This window comes from Salvelinus alpinus, chromosome 16 (genome assembly GCF_045679555.1).
Source record: "Salvelinus alpinus chromosome 16, SLU_Salpinus.1, whole genome shotgun sequence".
Lineage (NCBI taxonomy): Eukaryota > Metazoa > Chordata > Actinopteri > Salmoniformes > Salmonidae > Salvelinus > Salvelinus alpinus.
The window spans coordinates 13,298,274-13,314,864 of NC_092101.1; the positions used below are offsets into that span (position 1 = coordinate 13,298,274).

A 16,591-nucleotide genomic window follows, 5' to 3' on the forward strand; every position below is an offset into this window, starting at 1 on the left:
TCTTCCAGGAGCCTTTTTGTCAACCCCATCTATTTCCTGATTTAGCATTGGGGATATCCATTGAGTAACCAACGGAACAATATAGCGCAGCATGTTTGAATGGCACCCAAAATACGAGTTCAACATGGACCACCTAATTTTAATCTAAATTGGAGTTAAACTTCACACGGACAAAGATGGTAAGATATCACTTAAACATTGATGAAAATATATAGAAAAACATGCAAAATATGAATACTATTGAACAATACTAGATTAATACTATTGGACAGCCTATGCATAGGCTATAATAAAATGGGGATATAAATTTGCTGTAGCGCATTAAAGCTACGTTTACACAGGCAGACCCAATTCTGATCTTAGCCCAATTATAGGCCATTTTTCAAAATACCAATTAGTAGAAAAAATATAACAATTTGGCTGCCTGTTTAAACGCAGCCTTTGTAGCACATATTCGCACTTTCTCTGTAACCCGTTACGGTTTCATGTTTATTCCTATTATCGCGCTTCTAATAATACCTTCTTGAGATGGGTTTTCGATGTCATGGCATCCATAAACCACGTTAAACTTTAAATATTTACATAACATCTATCTCTGTATGCCAGGGGTCGCCAACTGTTAGGTCACGATCGACTGGTTGATCTCCAAGGCATTCTTAGTAAATCACCGAACATTTCTGTAAAAAACAACGATAAAGCCTTTTTTTATTGGTTTCGCGCTGTTGGAGTTACGTGTACTTGGTTCAGCATCAGCCCTAGCTCCGGGAAGGTAAGGTGTTCCCATTTTGATCCATTTCATGTGTCTGAAGGTAGAATTCCGCCTACCCGGCAGAGCCCAGAGAGCAAATCAAGTGCAACTATAGACCTACCGCTGGCAAATCAGATAGCTCAGATCACCGTCTGCACAATTTCCTCGAGTCATAGACTGTAAATATAAGCCTCGAACGCACAGCAAAGCTGATACTGTGAGATTTCAAAACGTGTAAAACCATGACAAGAGAGAGACTCAACGAATACAACAAAGAGCTGCTGTTTTTATGAGTAAGTTCATGTTTAAGTTGTTATTCAGCACTGTCAACTTTGTTCAACACTTGTATAAGTCATAAAATGTACTGCAGCTACAATGAATGACTATAACAAAGTGAGTGAGCCTCACCGCTGCGCCCTCCCTTCAGAATGACCATCAGATGCAGGCCATCAGTCCATAAAAAAACTATTATTATGCTCACTTGGATGTGCCTCACAAGTAATACAACAAAATATATTTTACCGATGTGATCATAGACCTACAAATTATTAAATATAATTCAAAATGGTCTGAGAAGAACAACATTGGCAGGACAATTCAAGTGATAATGTATTGGCATTGGCAATTTTAACTTGTATATCTTGGTGGGGCAAAATCAATTCTTTAAGGGGGGAGCTGCATGCCAGCAAAGCCACAACACAACAATAAAAAAATACTGACAATTGAGATGTACAAACTATGGTATAAGGGGACTACGAGAGGATAAGAGGCAATCCGTAATTTCGATTAAGACATTAATGAGCGAGCTAAGACGGACGTAGTCAATATAACTATTTGTTCAGCACTTTTGAAATTTGAATTCAGAACATGGGCCGTTCTTACATATTCTCCCTGTACACCAAGTCAGAACCGTAGGATAAATAATGTGGGCATATAAGCAGACAATGGAAGCTCTTACAATATTCGATGATGACATTTCTCTAAAACAGGCTATAGGCTACATGTGCACCACCAAGTCAGAACAGTAGGGGGAAAGTGACTAAATTATTAGGGTGAGGCACATGGGCTACTAACAGTTTACTACACAACATACACTTAGTATGAATTTCTTAGCTACAGTATACATACAGTTGAAATCGGAAGTTTACATGCACTTATGTTGGAGTCATTAATACTCGTTTTTCAACCACTCCACAAATTTCTTGTTAACAAGCTATAGTTTAGGCAAGTCTGTTAGGACATCTACTTTGTGCATGACAAGTCATTTTTCCAACAATTGTTTACAGACAGATTATTTCACTTATAACTCACTGTATCACAATTCCAATGGGTCAGAAGTTTACATACACTAAGTTGACTGTGCCTTTAAACAGCTTGGAAAATGCCAGAAAATTATGTCATGGCTTTAGAGGCTTCTGATAGGCTAACACATAATTTGAGTAAATTGGAGGGTTACCTGTGGATGTATTTCAAGGCCTACCTTCAAACTCATCTGTACAAACAATAGTACGCAAGTATAAACACCATGGGACCATGCAGCCGTCATACCGCTCAGGAAGGAGACGTGTTCTGTCTCAGAGAGATTAACGTACTTTGGTGCGAAAAGTGCAAATCAATCCCAGAACAACAGCAAAGGACCTTGTGAAGATGCTGGAGGAAACAGGTACAAAAGTATCTACAGTGGGGAGAACAAGTATTTGATACACTGCCGATTTTGCAGGTTTTCCTACTTACAAAGCATGTAGAGGTCTGTCATTTTTATCATAGGTACACTTCAACTGTGAGAGACGGAATCTAAAACAAAAGTCCAGAAAATCACATTGTATGATTTTTAAGTAATTAATTTGCATTTTATTGCATGACATAAGTATTTGATCACCTACCAACCAGTAAGAATTCCGGCTCTCACAGACCTGTTAGTTTTTCTTTAAGAAGCCCTCCTGTTCTCCACTCATTACCTGTATTAACTGCACCTGTTTGAACTCGTTACCTGTATAAAAGACACCTGTCCACACACTCAATCAAACAGACTCCATCCTCTCCACAATGGCCAAGACCAGAGAGCTGTGTAAGGACATCAGGGATAAATTGTAGACCTGTACAAGGCTGGGATGGGCTACAGGACAATAGGCAAGCAGCTTGATGAGAAGGCAACAACTGTTGGCACAATTATTAGAAAATGGAAGAAGTTCAAGATGACGGTCAATCACCCTCGGTCTGGGGCTCCATGCAAGATCTCACCTCGTGGGGCATCAATGATCATGAGGAATGTGAGGGATCAGCCCAGAACTACACGGCAGGACCTGGTCAATGACCTGAAGAGAGCTGGGACCACAGTCTCAAAGAAAACCATTAGTAACACACTACGCCGTCATGGATTAAAATCCTGCAGCGCACGCAAGGTCCCCCTGCTCAAGCCAGCGCATGTCCAGGCCCGTCTGAAGTTTGCCAATGACCATCTGGATGATCCAGAGGAAGAATGGGAGAAGGTCATGTGGTCTGATGAGACAAAAATAGAGCTTTTTGCTCTAAACTCCACTCGCCGTGTTTGGAGGAATAGAAGGATGAGTACAACCCCAAGAACACCATCCCAACCGTGAAGCATGGAGGTGGAAACATCATTCTTTGGGGATGCTTTTCTGCAAAGGGGACAGGACGACTGCACCGTATTGAGGGGAGGATGGATGGGGCCATGTATCGCGAGATCTACACCAACAACCTCCTTCCCTCAGTAACAGCATTGAAGATGGGTCGTGGCTGGGTCTTCCAGCATGACAACGACCCGAAACACACAGCCAGGGCAACTAAGGAGTGGCTCCGTAAGAAGCATCTCAAGGTCCTGGAGTGGCCTAGCCAGTCTCCAGACCTGAACCCAATAGAAAATCTTTGGAGGGAGCCGAAAGTCCGTATTGCCCAGCGACAGCCCCGAAACCTGAAGGATCTGGAGAAGGTCTGTATGGAGGAGTGGGCCAAAATCCCTGCTGCAGTGTGTGCAAACCTGGTCAAGAACTACAGGAAACGTATGATCTCTGTAATTGCAAACTAAGGTTTCTGTACCAAATATTAAGTTCTGCTTTTCTGATGTATCAAATACTTATGTCATGCAATAAAATGCAAATTAATTACTTAAAAATCATACAATGTGATTTTCTGGATTTTTGTTTTAGATTCCGTCTCTCACAGTTGAAGTGTACCTATGATAAAAATTACAGACCTCTACATGCTTTGTAAGTAGGAAAACCTGCAAAATCATCAGTGTATCAAATACTTGTTCTCCCCACTGTATATCCACAGTAAAACGAGTCCTATATCGACATAACGTGAACGGCCGCTCAGCAAGGAAGAAGCCACTGCTCCAAAACTGCCATAAAAAGTCAGACTACGGTTTGCAACTGCACATGGGGACAAAGATCGTACTTTTTAGGAAAATGTCCTCTGGTCTGATGAAAGAAAAATAGAACTGTTTGGCCATAATGACCATCGTTATGTTTGGAGGATAAAAGGGGAGGCTTGCAAGCCGAAGAACACCATCCCAACCGTGAAGCATGGGGGTGGCAGCATCATGTTGTGGGGGTGCTTTGCTGCAGGAGGGACTGGTGCACTTCACAAAATAAATGGCATCATGAGGAAGGGAAATTATGTGGATATATTGAAGCAACATCTCATGACATCAGTCAGGAAGATAAAGCTTGGCGCAAATGGGTCTTCCAAATGAACAATGACTCCATGCATACTTCCAAAGTTGTGGCAAAATGGGTTAAGGACAACAAAGTCAAAGTATTGGAGTGGCCATCACAAAGACCTGACCTCAATCCTATAGACAATTTGTGGGCAGAACTGAAAAAGCTTGTGCGAGCAAGGAGGCCTACAAACCTGACTCAGTTACACCAGCTCTGTTAGGAGGAATGGGCCAAAATTCATCCAACTTATTGTGGGACAGTTGTGGAAGACTAACCAAAACGTTTGACCCAAGTTAAACAATTTAAAGGCAATGCTACCAAATACTAATTGAGTGTATGTAAACTTCTGACCTCCTGGGAATGTAATGAAATAAATAAAAGCTGAAATAAATCATTCTCTCTTCTATTATTCTGACCTTTCACATTCTTAAAATAAAGTGGTGATCCTAACTGACCTAAGACAGGGATTTTTTACTAGGATTAAATGTCAGGAAGTGTGAAAAACGGAGTTTAAATGTATTTGGCTAAGGTGTATGTAAACTTCCGACTTCAACTGTATCTCCCTGGCATATTACATAATTTATGCAGCAGCATAGAAGACAATTTTGGACTCACCTTGTTGCGCTGTGCCCACTTGAACAGGAAGGTGGCGCGGCGGTCCTTGTGGGCAAATTTTGTCATCAAACTTTCTCATCAAAGTCTGGCATTCTCGAGATTTATGGTGCTTTCAAGACAGGTGAGAATGGACCACACAGCCACTCCACTGAATAGCAGGCTAGTGATTGCTTTGTAACGCTTGGAGTTAGCCACTGATTCCTTCCAAAGCACTCATTGTTGAATTTGCGATTTCCAACTTGTTGTGTGATTTTATGTCCAATGGCCGATGAGCACCACTACGTTTTCTCTATAATTTCTCTTCATATGACAAGGGTTGAAAAGGATTTGTCGACGTGATTCGGTGTAGAGGGTCCACCTGATGACTGCTTGTCTAACTTGTTAGCTAAGATTTTGAAAGTATGATGTTGACATGATCGGTCCAATCAAAGCTATGGTAGCTAGAACGTGATTTGACGTCATTCTATCTGTGGCCAATGACTTTGAGCCTTCTTGGATGGGCATTTCTAATGTAACTCTATGGTAGGACCCAAGGTGCTTGAATTTTCGAGCTCTCCCTGTAGATTCTGCGGTGACGTAGAGTCCCAATGAGTGACAGAACACTGAGCCAATCACGACGCAACTAGAGAACATTACCAACCCCTACGCGCTGTATTTTCCGCTGGCTGCCCCACCACCACAGAAAGCACTGAGCTAGGCTGAAACACCTGCATTTTGGAGATTACTTACTCAAGAAAGCAATGCAGCTTTATTAATTCAATTATTATTTTTTACATTGTTTGCAAACTGATATGTGGCATGTATTAATGCCAAAAATAACATGCAAAAACTGCAAAAAAAAAAAAAGTTTTTTCACTGTTATTATTTTATTTTTGGAGCTAAACAGGTGGGGCTCAAAACAGGTGGGGCATTGCCCTGAATGATGGGTCGCCACTGTGTATTGGGCATAAACCTCATTGCTACAGAATTGTTTTGAATTGGTTAATGTTGCATAGGCTTAGTTTCATGTTTGAAAGAAATCTGAGTGGTAGATCTCTGCTTGCATTTTGACTTAGGATCTTGACTCAGAAAAGGTTGGTGACCACTGCTGTATGGTAAAGACAAAGAGTGACTTTCACATGCTGCCTACTCTGTGATACAATCATCACTTGTTTAGATGGGCCATGATTCATTTCACTGTTCTCTGATTCAGTTAACAAATCCAACTTACAAACAATGCTGCAGGTTAGAATATAATTCATCTAGATTTAGGTAGCTAAAGAACAAAATAATGTCCACTATAAATTGATCATCAGGATGTAGTGTGGAAATAATCTGCTTTACAGTTTGTAAATGACTCAATTAAGTGGAACATTTCAATTTGTACTCAAGCCATTTGATTGGTTGTTATTTATCTGTGTAAAAAATAGTGGTTCAGTCAGTGATGAGAGGAATCATTGATATCACCAGTGAATTATTTACACTCAGTATTCTTGTAACGTATACGCAGGGAGTCAGGAAGCAGGTGCAGAAGGTGAGGGCATACTGTGGCAACCTTGGACCTCTCGGTGGTGGGGGCTCCTGTCTGATGGGCGAAATAAAGATAGCACTGGAGTAGGAAGTCCCGTCATATTTGTCCGGGAGAAACAATAGGGCATTGCTGACCTGGGCGGACTGCTGGATGAGCTGGGGGACTGGCTTGCTGGGACGAATCGGTGTAGAGGGTCCTCTGCTAGTTGGAGCTGAATCCTCTCGGGTGTTGTCAAAGGTGGTGGAGAACATGGAGGACCTCATCTATTACCGTACCCAGTTGAGCTAGCTGGTCATGGTGTTGCCGGAGTAGGTGTTCCTATACGTCGACCATCTGGGAGATATCCTTAACTTCTGCTGCTTCCATATTTTCGTGAGGCAGTATTCTGTAATGTATACACAGGGAGTCAGGAAGCAGGTGCAGAAGGTGAGTTTAATAATAATAAACATGAAGATCATATAAAACAGGAGCAGCGTACTGAACGTAACCAAGACCAATACTGCCTGACGACAGAGGCTACTGAGGGCTATTTGAAGGGAGAGTAGTCAGAGCAGTGATGAAGTCTAGGTGGTTGCCAGATGTTTGCCAGGTGTGCACAATTTAATTAGATCTCCTATTTAATTAGATATTTGTTTAATCAGGTTTTTATTATTTGGTAACCAATTTTGCTTTAGCCTTTATACACCTATGCCATACACAAACTACGCCTATATGTTAATAATATAACTCGTGAACTCTTTCAGACAATTTTGGAATGTTCTATCTAGAGGCAATGCAAATGTCAAAGGGCATGCCGTTCTGTTTTGAGTAAGCAAGAGCTCGAGAACAATGCCAGATAGGCTCCGTCTGTTGTGGTACAGAGACAGGTCTTTCTTATTTCCTCTGCGTGTCCCAATAAAAATATCAATAGCAAAACATGCACCTCATTGGCCCACTTATGACTGCGACTGCCATTTCTATGGCAACCACTGCAGAGGGATACATGAGGTTCATAGGTGTGTGGTTGTAGTTACTTCCTGCATCTCTTCATTGTTTCATTTTTTTAACCCTTATATCAGCAAAGACCTCCCAATTTTTTCAGAGGTAACATTGATCATACAAGTGCATTGTCCGTGACAATCTGACCTACACTTGATAGCTGTGCCATGACCTCCATCTCAGAACATCTGCCCTTACTGGTTATATGGTAGTCTGGCTTGCATGTGACATGTGGTTTGGGTGCACATAATCAAATAAAATAAAATTTTATTTGTCACATACACATGGTTACCAGATGTTAATGTGAGTGTAGCGAAATGCTTGTGCTTCTAGTACCAACAATGCAGTAATAACCAACGAGTAATCTAACCTAACAATTCCACAACTACTACCTTATACACACAAGTGTAAAGGGATAAAGAATATGTACATAAAGATATGTACATACAGAACGGCATAGGCAAGATGCAGTAGATGGTATAGAGTACAGTATATACATATGAGATGAGTAATGTAGGGTATATAAACATAAAGTGGCATAGTTTAAAGTGGCTAGTGATGCATGTATTACATAAAGATGGCAAGATGCAGTAGATGATATAGAGTACAGTATATACATATGAGATGAGTAATGTAGGGTATGTAAACATTATATTAAGTGGCATTGTTTAAAGTGACTAGTGATATATTTTTACATAAATTTCCATCAATTCCCATTATTAAAGTGGCTGGAGTTGAGTCAGTATGTTGGCAGCAGCCACTAAATGTTAGTGGTGGCTGTTTAACAGTCTGATGGCCTTGAGATAGAAGCTGTTTTTCAGTCTCTCGGTCCCTGCTTTGATGCACCTGTACTGACCTCGCCTTCTGGATGATAGCGGGGTGAACAGGCAGTGGCTCGGGTGGTTGTTGTCCTTGATGATCTTTATGGCCTTCCTGTGACATCGGGTGGTGTAGGTGTCCTGGAGGGCAGGTAGTTTGCCCCCGGTGATGCGTTGTGCAGACCTCACTACCCTCTGGAGAGCCTTACGGTTGTGGGCGGAGCAGTTGCCGTACCAGGCGGTGATACAGCCCGACAGGATGCTCTCAATTGTGCATCTGTAGAAGTTTGTGAGTGCTTTTGGTGACAAGCCGAATTTCTTCAGCCTCCTGAGGCTGCTGCGCCTTCTTCACAACGCTGTCTGTGTGGGTGGACCAATTCAGTTTGTCCGTGATGTGTACGTCGAGGAACTTAAAACATAACATGTTAAATGTCAGTAGACCTGTAGTGTTTAGATGATTTGAATGATTCTATGGAATGGGTGTGTGAAGAAAGAGAGGTGTGTGGGGGTTGTTGCTCTGGTATTGTTATTATGCAAACTTCCTGCTTACAAACTAAGCAGCTCCATTCTCACCTTGCTACATCTCTGTCAGGGGGAGAGTGTGGATGTTCGTGCATTGAGGGCCAGGTTCCATGCCAAGGCTGACATGGCAGGTAGTCGAGACAGCACTTCTCCAAAACCTCCACTGCGAGGATTTGGGAGAGGAGGCCCGTGGTTGGCAGACGTCAGTGTTACAGCAAACGGAGGGGTCCGAAATAAACTCATGCTTATGGTTCCCACACCACCACTTCCTGGATCAAGCTACTCCCCGGACCTTCAGAGGCTACCACCACGACATGTAAGGGCTGAACTGGAGGGCATGTCCGCCCCCCACCTTCCACCATCACACCGCCCCCACAGAGCCGCCAAAGAGCTGCCCCGACCAGCACCCTCACCGACAAACATAGACCAACAAGGGAGGGTGAGAGTCACTGGGGAGCTCCTGCAGAACATGATGCTGAAGCATAAGGGAGTACACCCCGGCCCTACCAAGCCGACGACCCCCTCCCTGCCCAGCCAGAGAAATCTGACAGGGGTGACCCCCTTGAGAAGGGCCCTGCCCCCTGAGGCTCCCAGACCCATAAAACCCAGACGGCCCCCTCACGTCAACCTGCAGGCCCATCAGAGAGACACCAGGGCACCACACCTCGCAGGGCGACCAGGGTTAAGGAAGACTGACGGTAAGCAGCTTGATTTCCAATGAAAAAGCACCCCCTCCATTACAAGTGTAAAAGGGGAAAACTGACTGAACACATGTATGCACTTACTGTAAGCAGCATAGTAGCACAGGCAAGTCATCTGTTCATTTACAACCTATCAAGGTCAAGTATGCTGTGTGCCTTATCTGGTTACCAGTTAAAGCCTCTACATGTCTCGCTCTAAAAAGTTTTTATTGTCTTATATTCTGTAAGAAATGAATGATGAAAAGAAGTGCTCAGACTGCCGCTGCAGAACACTGCCCTGTAATAAATCGGTTAATATTGAATTAATTTCAGACCTACTGTAAACCTACAGTGCAGGTTGTTTCTGTTCTCCTCAGGTGGCAGTAGTCAGTCTCTCCCAGGGCTAGCCAGTCCCTCTGGCGCCCCAAGACTTCCAACCAAGCCCAGCAGCCTTCCACGGCAGTGTACCCCGGTGTGAGTGTGCTCACTTGAAATGTCAAGTGTCGAGTGTTAAAGTGATAGTATGAACCAAGATTGGGAAGTCGTTCTTATATTTTGGCGTTTTTTTTCATTACTATGTAGGCAAATGGTTACTGTACAGGAACACTGAAAAGGGTACATTTTCCACTTGATGTATTATTCCCTCTGTTCTCGTTAGAAATTTCGAGGACGACCAGGGGGAATATGATGATGTAGGCCTTGATGTGAAACCGCCTCCCCCACCCCTAAATCACCCAGGGAGCTGGGACATGAGTGGTATGACTGAAAATACCTGCTATTTAACCATGAACACATGCAAGAGATGCACTAGCTATTGTGAATTTAGTGCTGAATCATGATGACTTGAGTTGACATGAATGTATGATTTACGTCAACGCTTGTGTTATATACACATACTGTATCTCAATCCATCATTCCATAATGCATGTATTTGACATGTTTATCACTTGTTCATGCATGTCATCAATGGTCTTTTCTGCTATTTCACCCACAGACTCCTGGAATGACAATAGTTCTTCACAAGTAGATGAGGTAAGAACATTCTGTGGGAACCTTCTATGTTTACCATCAGTGAGCATTAATGCTGAACACTGCTTCTGAATTACTTCTGAAATACTGTTCTTGAAAAACATGCTTTTCATGACATTTACCTTGAATCTATCTTTTTATTCCTGGCTGCAGAGGAGCGATGGAAGTGACGTCTATAAGTAAGTATAGTATTGCAATATAACTACATATTGTATGTTGAGTTAAAATATATTGGGTTTATGCTTGTCTTACAAGTAGACATTGCAATGCCTGTCATAGCACACTTGTAACAACTCATATCACAAGGCTAATGGAAAACATTTGAATAGTCCCATATCTGTTATAATATGTTTATATGGGCGAAAGAGCTGTCCACTGCAAATAGTATTACTGACCACTCATGTCTCTTGTCTTTTGAAATCTCAGAGGCAATGAACAGGAGGTGAAAAACACAAGTTCTGATAAGAAGAAACAGAAAGAGTTGAGGTGGCAGCAAGAGCAGGAGAAGAGAAATCAAAAGAAAACACTGGAAAGGGACAACAAATACAGAAAGAAATTTAAGGTGATACACTACATTTCCATGCGCTAACCACCCACTTTGGGAAATCCCCCAAAACAGTAACCTCTCTGTCATAACTCACTTGCTACATATGAATATCGAAACACGTTTCAGAGTTTTGGATAATCTCTTAAGGAAAACACCTGTTATTATGAGTATTTTTGCTTAATATGGAAATACAGTAATGTAATCACACATGCAGAACAGAGATCTCATTCATCTCTGTAGGCTAGAAAAAGCACTTTACAACCCTCTGTATGTATTTACTTTTACCCTTCCACAGCTGGGGACTGGGGACATAGAGGTCCTTCACATGGGCAGGGTTCGACACGACTGGCAGGGGGGAAAGCATGATCTAAGTGTTCGGCAGGGAAACAGAGTGGAGATCATACGGGTTAAGAACAACCCCGAGGGCAGGTGGCTGGCCCGCACACTGACTGGCACCTGTGAGTAAAACACTATTTAATTCCATAGAACTAAACAGCCCATATTTGTTCCATATTTTATACTAGTTCGATATGTGCTGTGACAATTCTGAAAACCACCCATTTTGTGTACCTAAAACTACCAAAAGACAGTAATGAAGTGTTGCTTTGCAGATGGTTACATCATTAGCACATGTGTGGATGTGGATAATGAGGAAGTGAAATGTAAACTCAAACTGTCCAAAGTGCCTGACCCCTCACTGCCACCACCACTACCTCCCATCCCTTTTGAAGACAATGACATCTATTATGATGTTGACTCCTCAGAAAACATGAACAGGTAGCTCTCCCACACACAAATATGCAAACGCTCTCTCTCTCTCTCTCTCTCTCTCTCTCTCTCTCTTTCTCACACACACACACACACACACATAGATGACTATGACTACTTTCTCAGTCTGTGGTTTTTCTGAGTGTGGTGTTGATTTGATAGCTTGCCACATTTGGCCTGTATGTTTACTTAAAACATGAAATAAAAATGTTGTATACAGTTTAGCTTGTATGTCTGTTGCATAGAGCATGCATTACACTGAATATAAATAAAGTAGTTGCTAATGGCTACAAATAAGAAATAAGAAATAAAGTTGGCTACTGAAATAGGACAAAAACAACTTTTTGTGATCACACAAAAGGATGTGTGTCTTTATGTTCCAGTCTAGATCCAATAATGAGAAAGATGCTGGAGAAAGACGAAAAGGAATTTAGAAAAAAGTTTAAGGTACATATTTTGCTCTTCTTGTGAATCTTCAAGAAACTGTTGAAAATTGCTTTTTGCCGCAATTCATGTGCACGCCCTGAAAAGCTTGATTACTCACTATTAGCCTACTCAACGATGTCATGTCATATGACATTACCAAGTCATATAAAAAAAAGAAGCCAACAGAACTTTTATCTTGTTCTGTCAGTTTGAGGGACCGATTTTGGTGTTACACAGCATGATGGTTGACCCGAACGCAAGCATCAAGAAGACAGGGGGGACGGATCTAGCTGTGGTTCAAGGAGAGATCCTGGAGGTCATTCAAGTCACCAGTGACAAAAAAGTCCTGTGTCGCAACAAGCAGGGGAAATGTATGTGAATACATCACCTTCTAGTGACAAGTCTGTAAAAGTCAGTTTTATATCTGATTAGGCTATTGGGCTATGTATGTTCGTAGTACAGCCAAAGATACTGGTAACTAACTAAAAGGTTTCCCCTTTTGTCTGTAGTACAGCCTAATAATCAATAAGAGATTCTAGAAAATGATCTGTTTTGATAAATTTTTCTAGCATGTGTCATTATTCTAATTATTGCCTCATTTTCTTTCTCTCACAGATGGATATGTGCACAGGGTTCTTCTTCAGGCGTAGGTTTCTTATATATTTATTCAACACAATTATCGGTAGATTATGAATCCAGAATCCCTGGTATTCAGTCACTGGTATCATATTTTGCTGTTGACAACTGTGTCATAATATTCTGGTAAATACGGTTTTCAATATTCCTTTTCAGAGAAGGGGATGATGTTTATGACGATGTCGATCATATCCAACGGTATGTTATGTTTTAACATTTTACTCTGGTTTCTTGAAAGGGTGCTACGCAGGAAGTATTACTGTAAGTCAAGCTAGTGGAGAGACTACAACGTCATTGTCCTGGTCGGCCCGAATTCCTAGACATGTTTTGTTTACTCGGTGTATATGCTTAGTAGGAAAAGCGCAAGACGTTTTAACCCCTTTCCTGACTGCCTTACAGATATTAATGACAACGACAATGTCTATAATGACACAATCCACTGAAGCCCTGTTCCACTCCTGAGCAATGCGAATCCCCAATACTGGACTAACAGTAATGCTCGTCTTCCATGGAAACACACACTCACACACACTTCCTAAGAATTAAAAGAACAATCGGGGCATGAATGTTGTTTGCAGCAATTTGAAAACTATACACTATGCTTTGTTCATGGCCTGGATTCTTGAGATTATTTTTTGAAAAATAAATTCTTTTTTGTCAATATTTATTGTGTGTTATCATGTGTTATTACTAGAGGCGAAAGAAACACCCATTTCGGCGAGGTGCTGACTAGCGGAATAGAACACTTGAAAAATTAAAGGAGAGCCGCACACTCTAGGAGCTCGGATGCAATAATTTAATAACCTAATATCCAACGTTTCGACAGATAAGCTGTCTTCATCAGGGTATAATGACAAACACTGCGGGGTGACTAGTTTATATAGTGTCAAAGGACACACACAGGTGTCTGTAATCATGCCCGGGTGTGGCCTGATATCATTGGTTAATTATCATATATTAAAATAGCATACAAAAAACATAAATGGATAGCATACGATCATAGATACAATTTTAAGCCTACAAACATTTACAATAGCAAAATCCCAATAATCACAAGAATGGCTTCAGATCAAAGGCTACGTTGAGACCGAAGGTAGCAAGGGTCTTTCAATTAAAGATACAGGTAGCCTCTCGTTTGAACAATAAATCCCTCTCCTAGGGAGGGTCACATGTTCGATACCAATATAACGTAGGGACGAAATCGAGTGGTTTACTTCCAAAAAGTGGACCGCAACTGGGTAAATCGATTTTTTGCACTTAATGGTGCTACGGTGCTCCGAGAATCGTACTTTTAATTGGCGCTTTGTTTTACCCACATCATTTTTTACCACAAGGACACGTTATAAGACAAATAACTGCCTAGTGGAGCACGTGATAACACCGTTGATTGGGATCTGTTTCCCCGTTTGGGGGTGTTTGAAGGATCTACATTTATAACTGCCATTATATTGAGCACAGCCATTACACTTATAGTTGCCATCCAGTAAGGGCGCAAATAGACGTTGTGCAGGGATATCTTGGGGTGGTAAACCAGAGTTTACCAATTGATCTCTGAGATTTCTGCTCCGCGAGAATACGACCAAGGGAGGGTCCGAAAACACATGACCGATACTGTCATCGGATTTTAGAATGTGCCAATGTTTGTGAACGATCCCCTTAATTTGTTCAGAGCACTTTGAATAGCGGGTAGTTAGAACGCAAGAATGCTTCTTTTTGCGAGACTGACCTTGAAAAGGCCATGTCTTGTTTTGTTTTTAATTTTCTCAATGGCAGTATTAATCTGACCAATTTTATCCTTGAATTTTCTTTGCATCTCAGCCATATTTCTGTCGAAATCTGAATTATTTTGATTCGACATAATTGGCTGTAGGGCAAACAGTTTTTCAAAGGAAGTGGGTGACAACTATCAGCCCTCAACAAACTGTTACGATCAGTAGGTTTCCTGTAAAGATCGGCGTAGAGAACATTATCCTCACACAAGATCAGAAGATCAAGGAAACTGGTTTGACGTGTGTCAGATTGCATAGTAAATATCAGATGCTCAGAACAGGAGTTAAGAAAAGCATGGAACGCCTGGAGCTGTTTTGCATCACCCCTCCATAGAACAAAAATATCATCAATATACCGTTTCCACATAATAATGTTAGGCAAGTAAATATTTTTGAGAGGATTGAAAATGGACTGTTTCTCCATGTAACCCACATACAAATTAGCTTAGTTAGGAGCCATAGGGGATCCCATAGCAGTACCCTTCGTCTGAATAAAGAAATCACTTAGAAACATGAAGTAGTTATGTGTGAGTACTATTTCAGCCAATGTTATAATGCATGCACTGGAAGGTAGTTCATTAGGGTCACGTTGCAGAAGAAAATGTTCCACAGCTTCAATACCGCCCTCATGTGGAATATTTGTGTATTACGACTCAACATCAAAAGTAACTAACAAAGTATTATCAGGGAGAGGATCAAGAGATTCAATAATAGAGCGTGTCCTTTGCAATGAGACATGGGCAGGGCTCAATATCTTGCTTGATAAATTAAAGACACTCAGTCCGGTGGGTTCTGCCTCTGGTGGTCGTTTCTTCTTACCCCGTCGGGTGCGGCATCTCGTCGGTGCGCGTGCCCGCGACCACCTCCTTCCTTCCGTCGGCCCAGTCTCTCGTCGGATAAAAAACTGGCACTGGAAGCGGATGATGCGCTGGTTGTAGAGCGTTGGTCAGACGGGAGTGGATAGAAGGAAGCGGCCTCCCTTATGCGTCTGTCTCATGGAGAGGAGGATCAGGACCTCTTTTGTCAGGGTTTCTCCAGAAGTAGACTTTGTCCTCGCCTTGTCTTTTTTGTCTTGGTTGATTTTCTTGATTTTAAGTTCCTTTATTTCTGTAGACAACTTGTCCTGGAGCACTTGGTTAGTTTTCATCAGTGTTATTACATTTTTATGAGTGTTGAGTTGGAAAAATTATTCTCACAAGAATTGATTGCTGACCAAGGTGTATTTTATTGATAAGCTGCAGAAGGCTCATGGAAATTAATCTTAAACACTCTATAAAAACTTTTATGGATAAGAATCAATTCATAAATAGTTAACATACTACTACTAGTACATCTGTATTTCATAATTTAGTATTATATTTAGAATTCCAGAATATTTATAACATTTCTATGAATTTATCAGTGAGTAAAACATTTAAACGTGTTAACCCTGATGGGGGTCACCTTGGGGTCATGATAGGTGCTGCACCAAATGATTGATGTATTATAATAATTGATTATGCTTATGTTGTATTAATAGAAGGATAAGGGCTATAAGACCCCCCCCCCACTACATTTATAGGGTCCTGGACCACAGATTAGCAATATATATATGCATTATAAGGTTTAATACTGTTCCACAGTACTTTTCTAGTCTCTGCCTCTTATAGAAATGGTCTGAGCAGATGTGTGAGCCATTGCGGTCTAAACAGGATGTCTGTGAGAAAGCGCCTCAAGGCTAAAAGAGATACATAGACACAGACCCCTGCAGGGGAGCAAATAGATAAGAGACAAGTCAGACACACCACTGTAAGCCACACGGGAATGGAACATTACTGCTGAGCCCTTAGAAAACACTGGACTATTGTTCTCTCCTGCAAGTTTGT

The 16,591-nt window shown here is 41.6% G+C and overlaps 1 protein-coding gene across 1 annotated transcript; it reads left to right on the plus strand.

Annotated features, from left to right (window-relative positions):
* The first annotated feature begins 57 nt into the window (after positions 1-57).
* Positions 58-13,620, plus strand: LOC139540875 (FYN-binding protein 1-like). The gene is made up of 14 exons (XM_071344893.1): positions 58-179; positions 8,942-9,569; positions 9,929-10,025; positions 10,210-10,307; positions 10,546-10,583; positions 10,734-10,759; positions 11,007-11,142; positions 11,423-11,585; positions 11,739-11,904; positions 12,279-12,342; positions 12,530-12,692; positions 12,937-12,967; positions 13,114-13,155; positions 13,357-13,620. Exons 1-14 carry the CDS (start codon positions 177-179, stop codon positions 13,361-13,363), a joined length of 1,662 nt encoding a protein of 553 aa, XP_071200994.1. The 5' UTR covers positions 58-176; the 3' UTR covers positions 13,364-13,620.
* Positions 13,621-16,591: the final 2,971 nt, after the last annotated feature.

Coding starts and splice junctions, on each gene's coding strand:
- LOC139540875 (XM_071344893.1), top strand. Junction 9,570..9,928: donor AGGGTTAAGGAAGACTGACG/GTAAGCAGCTTG, acceptor TGTTCTCCTCAG/GTGGCAGTAGTCAGTCTCTC. Junction 10,760..11,006: donor GATGGAAGTGACGTCTATAA/GTAAGTATAGTA, acceptor TTGAAATCTCAG/AGGCAATGAACAGGAGGTGA.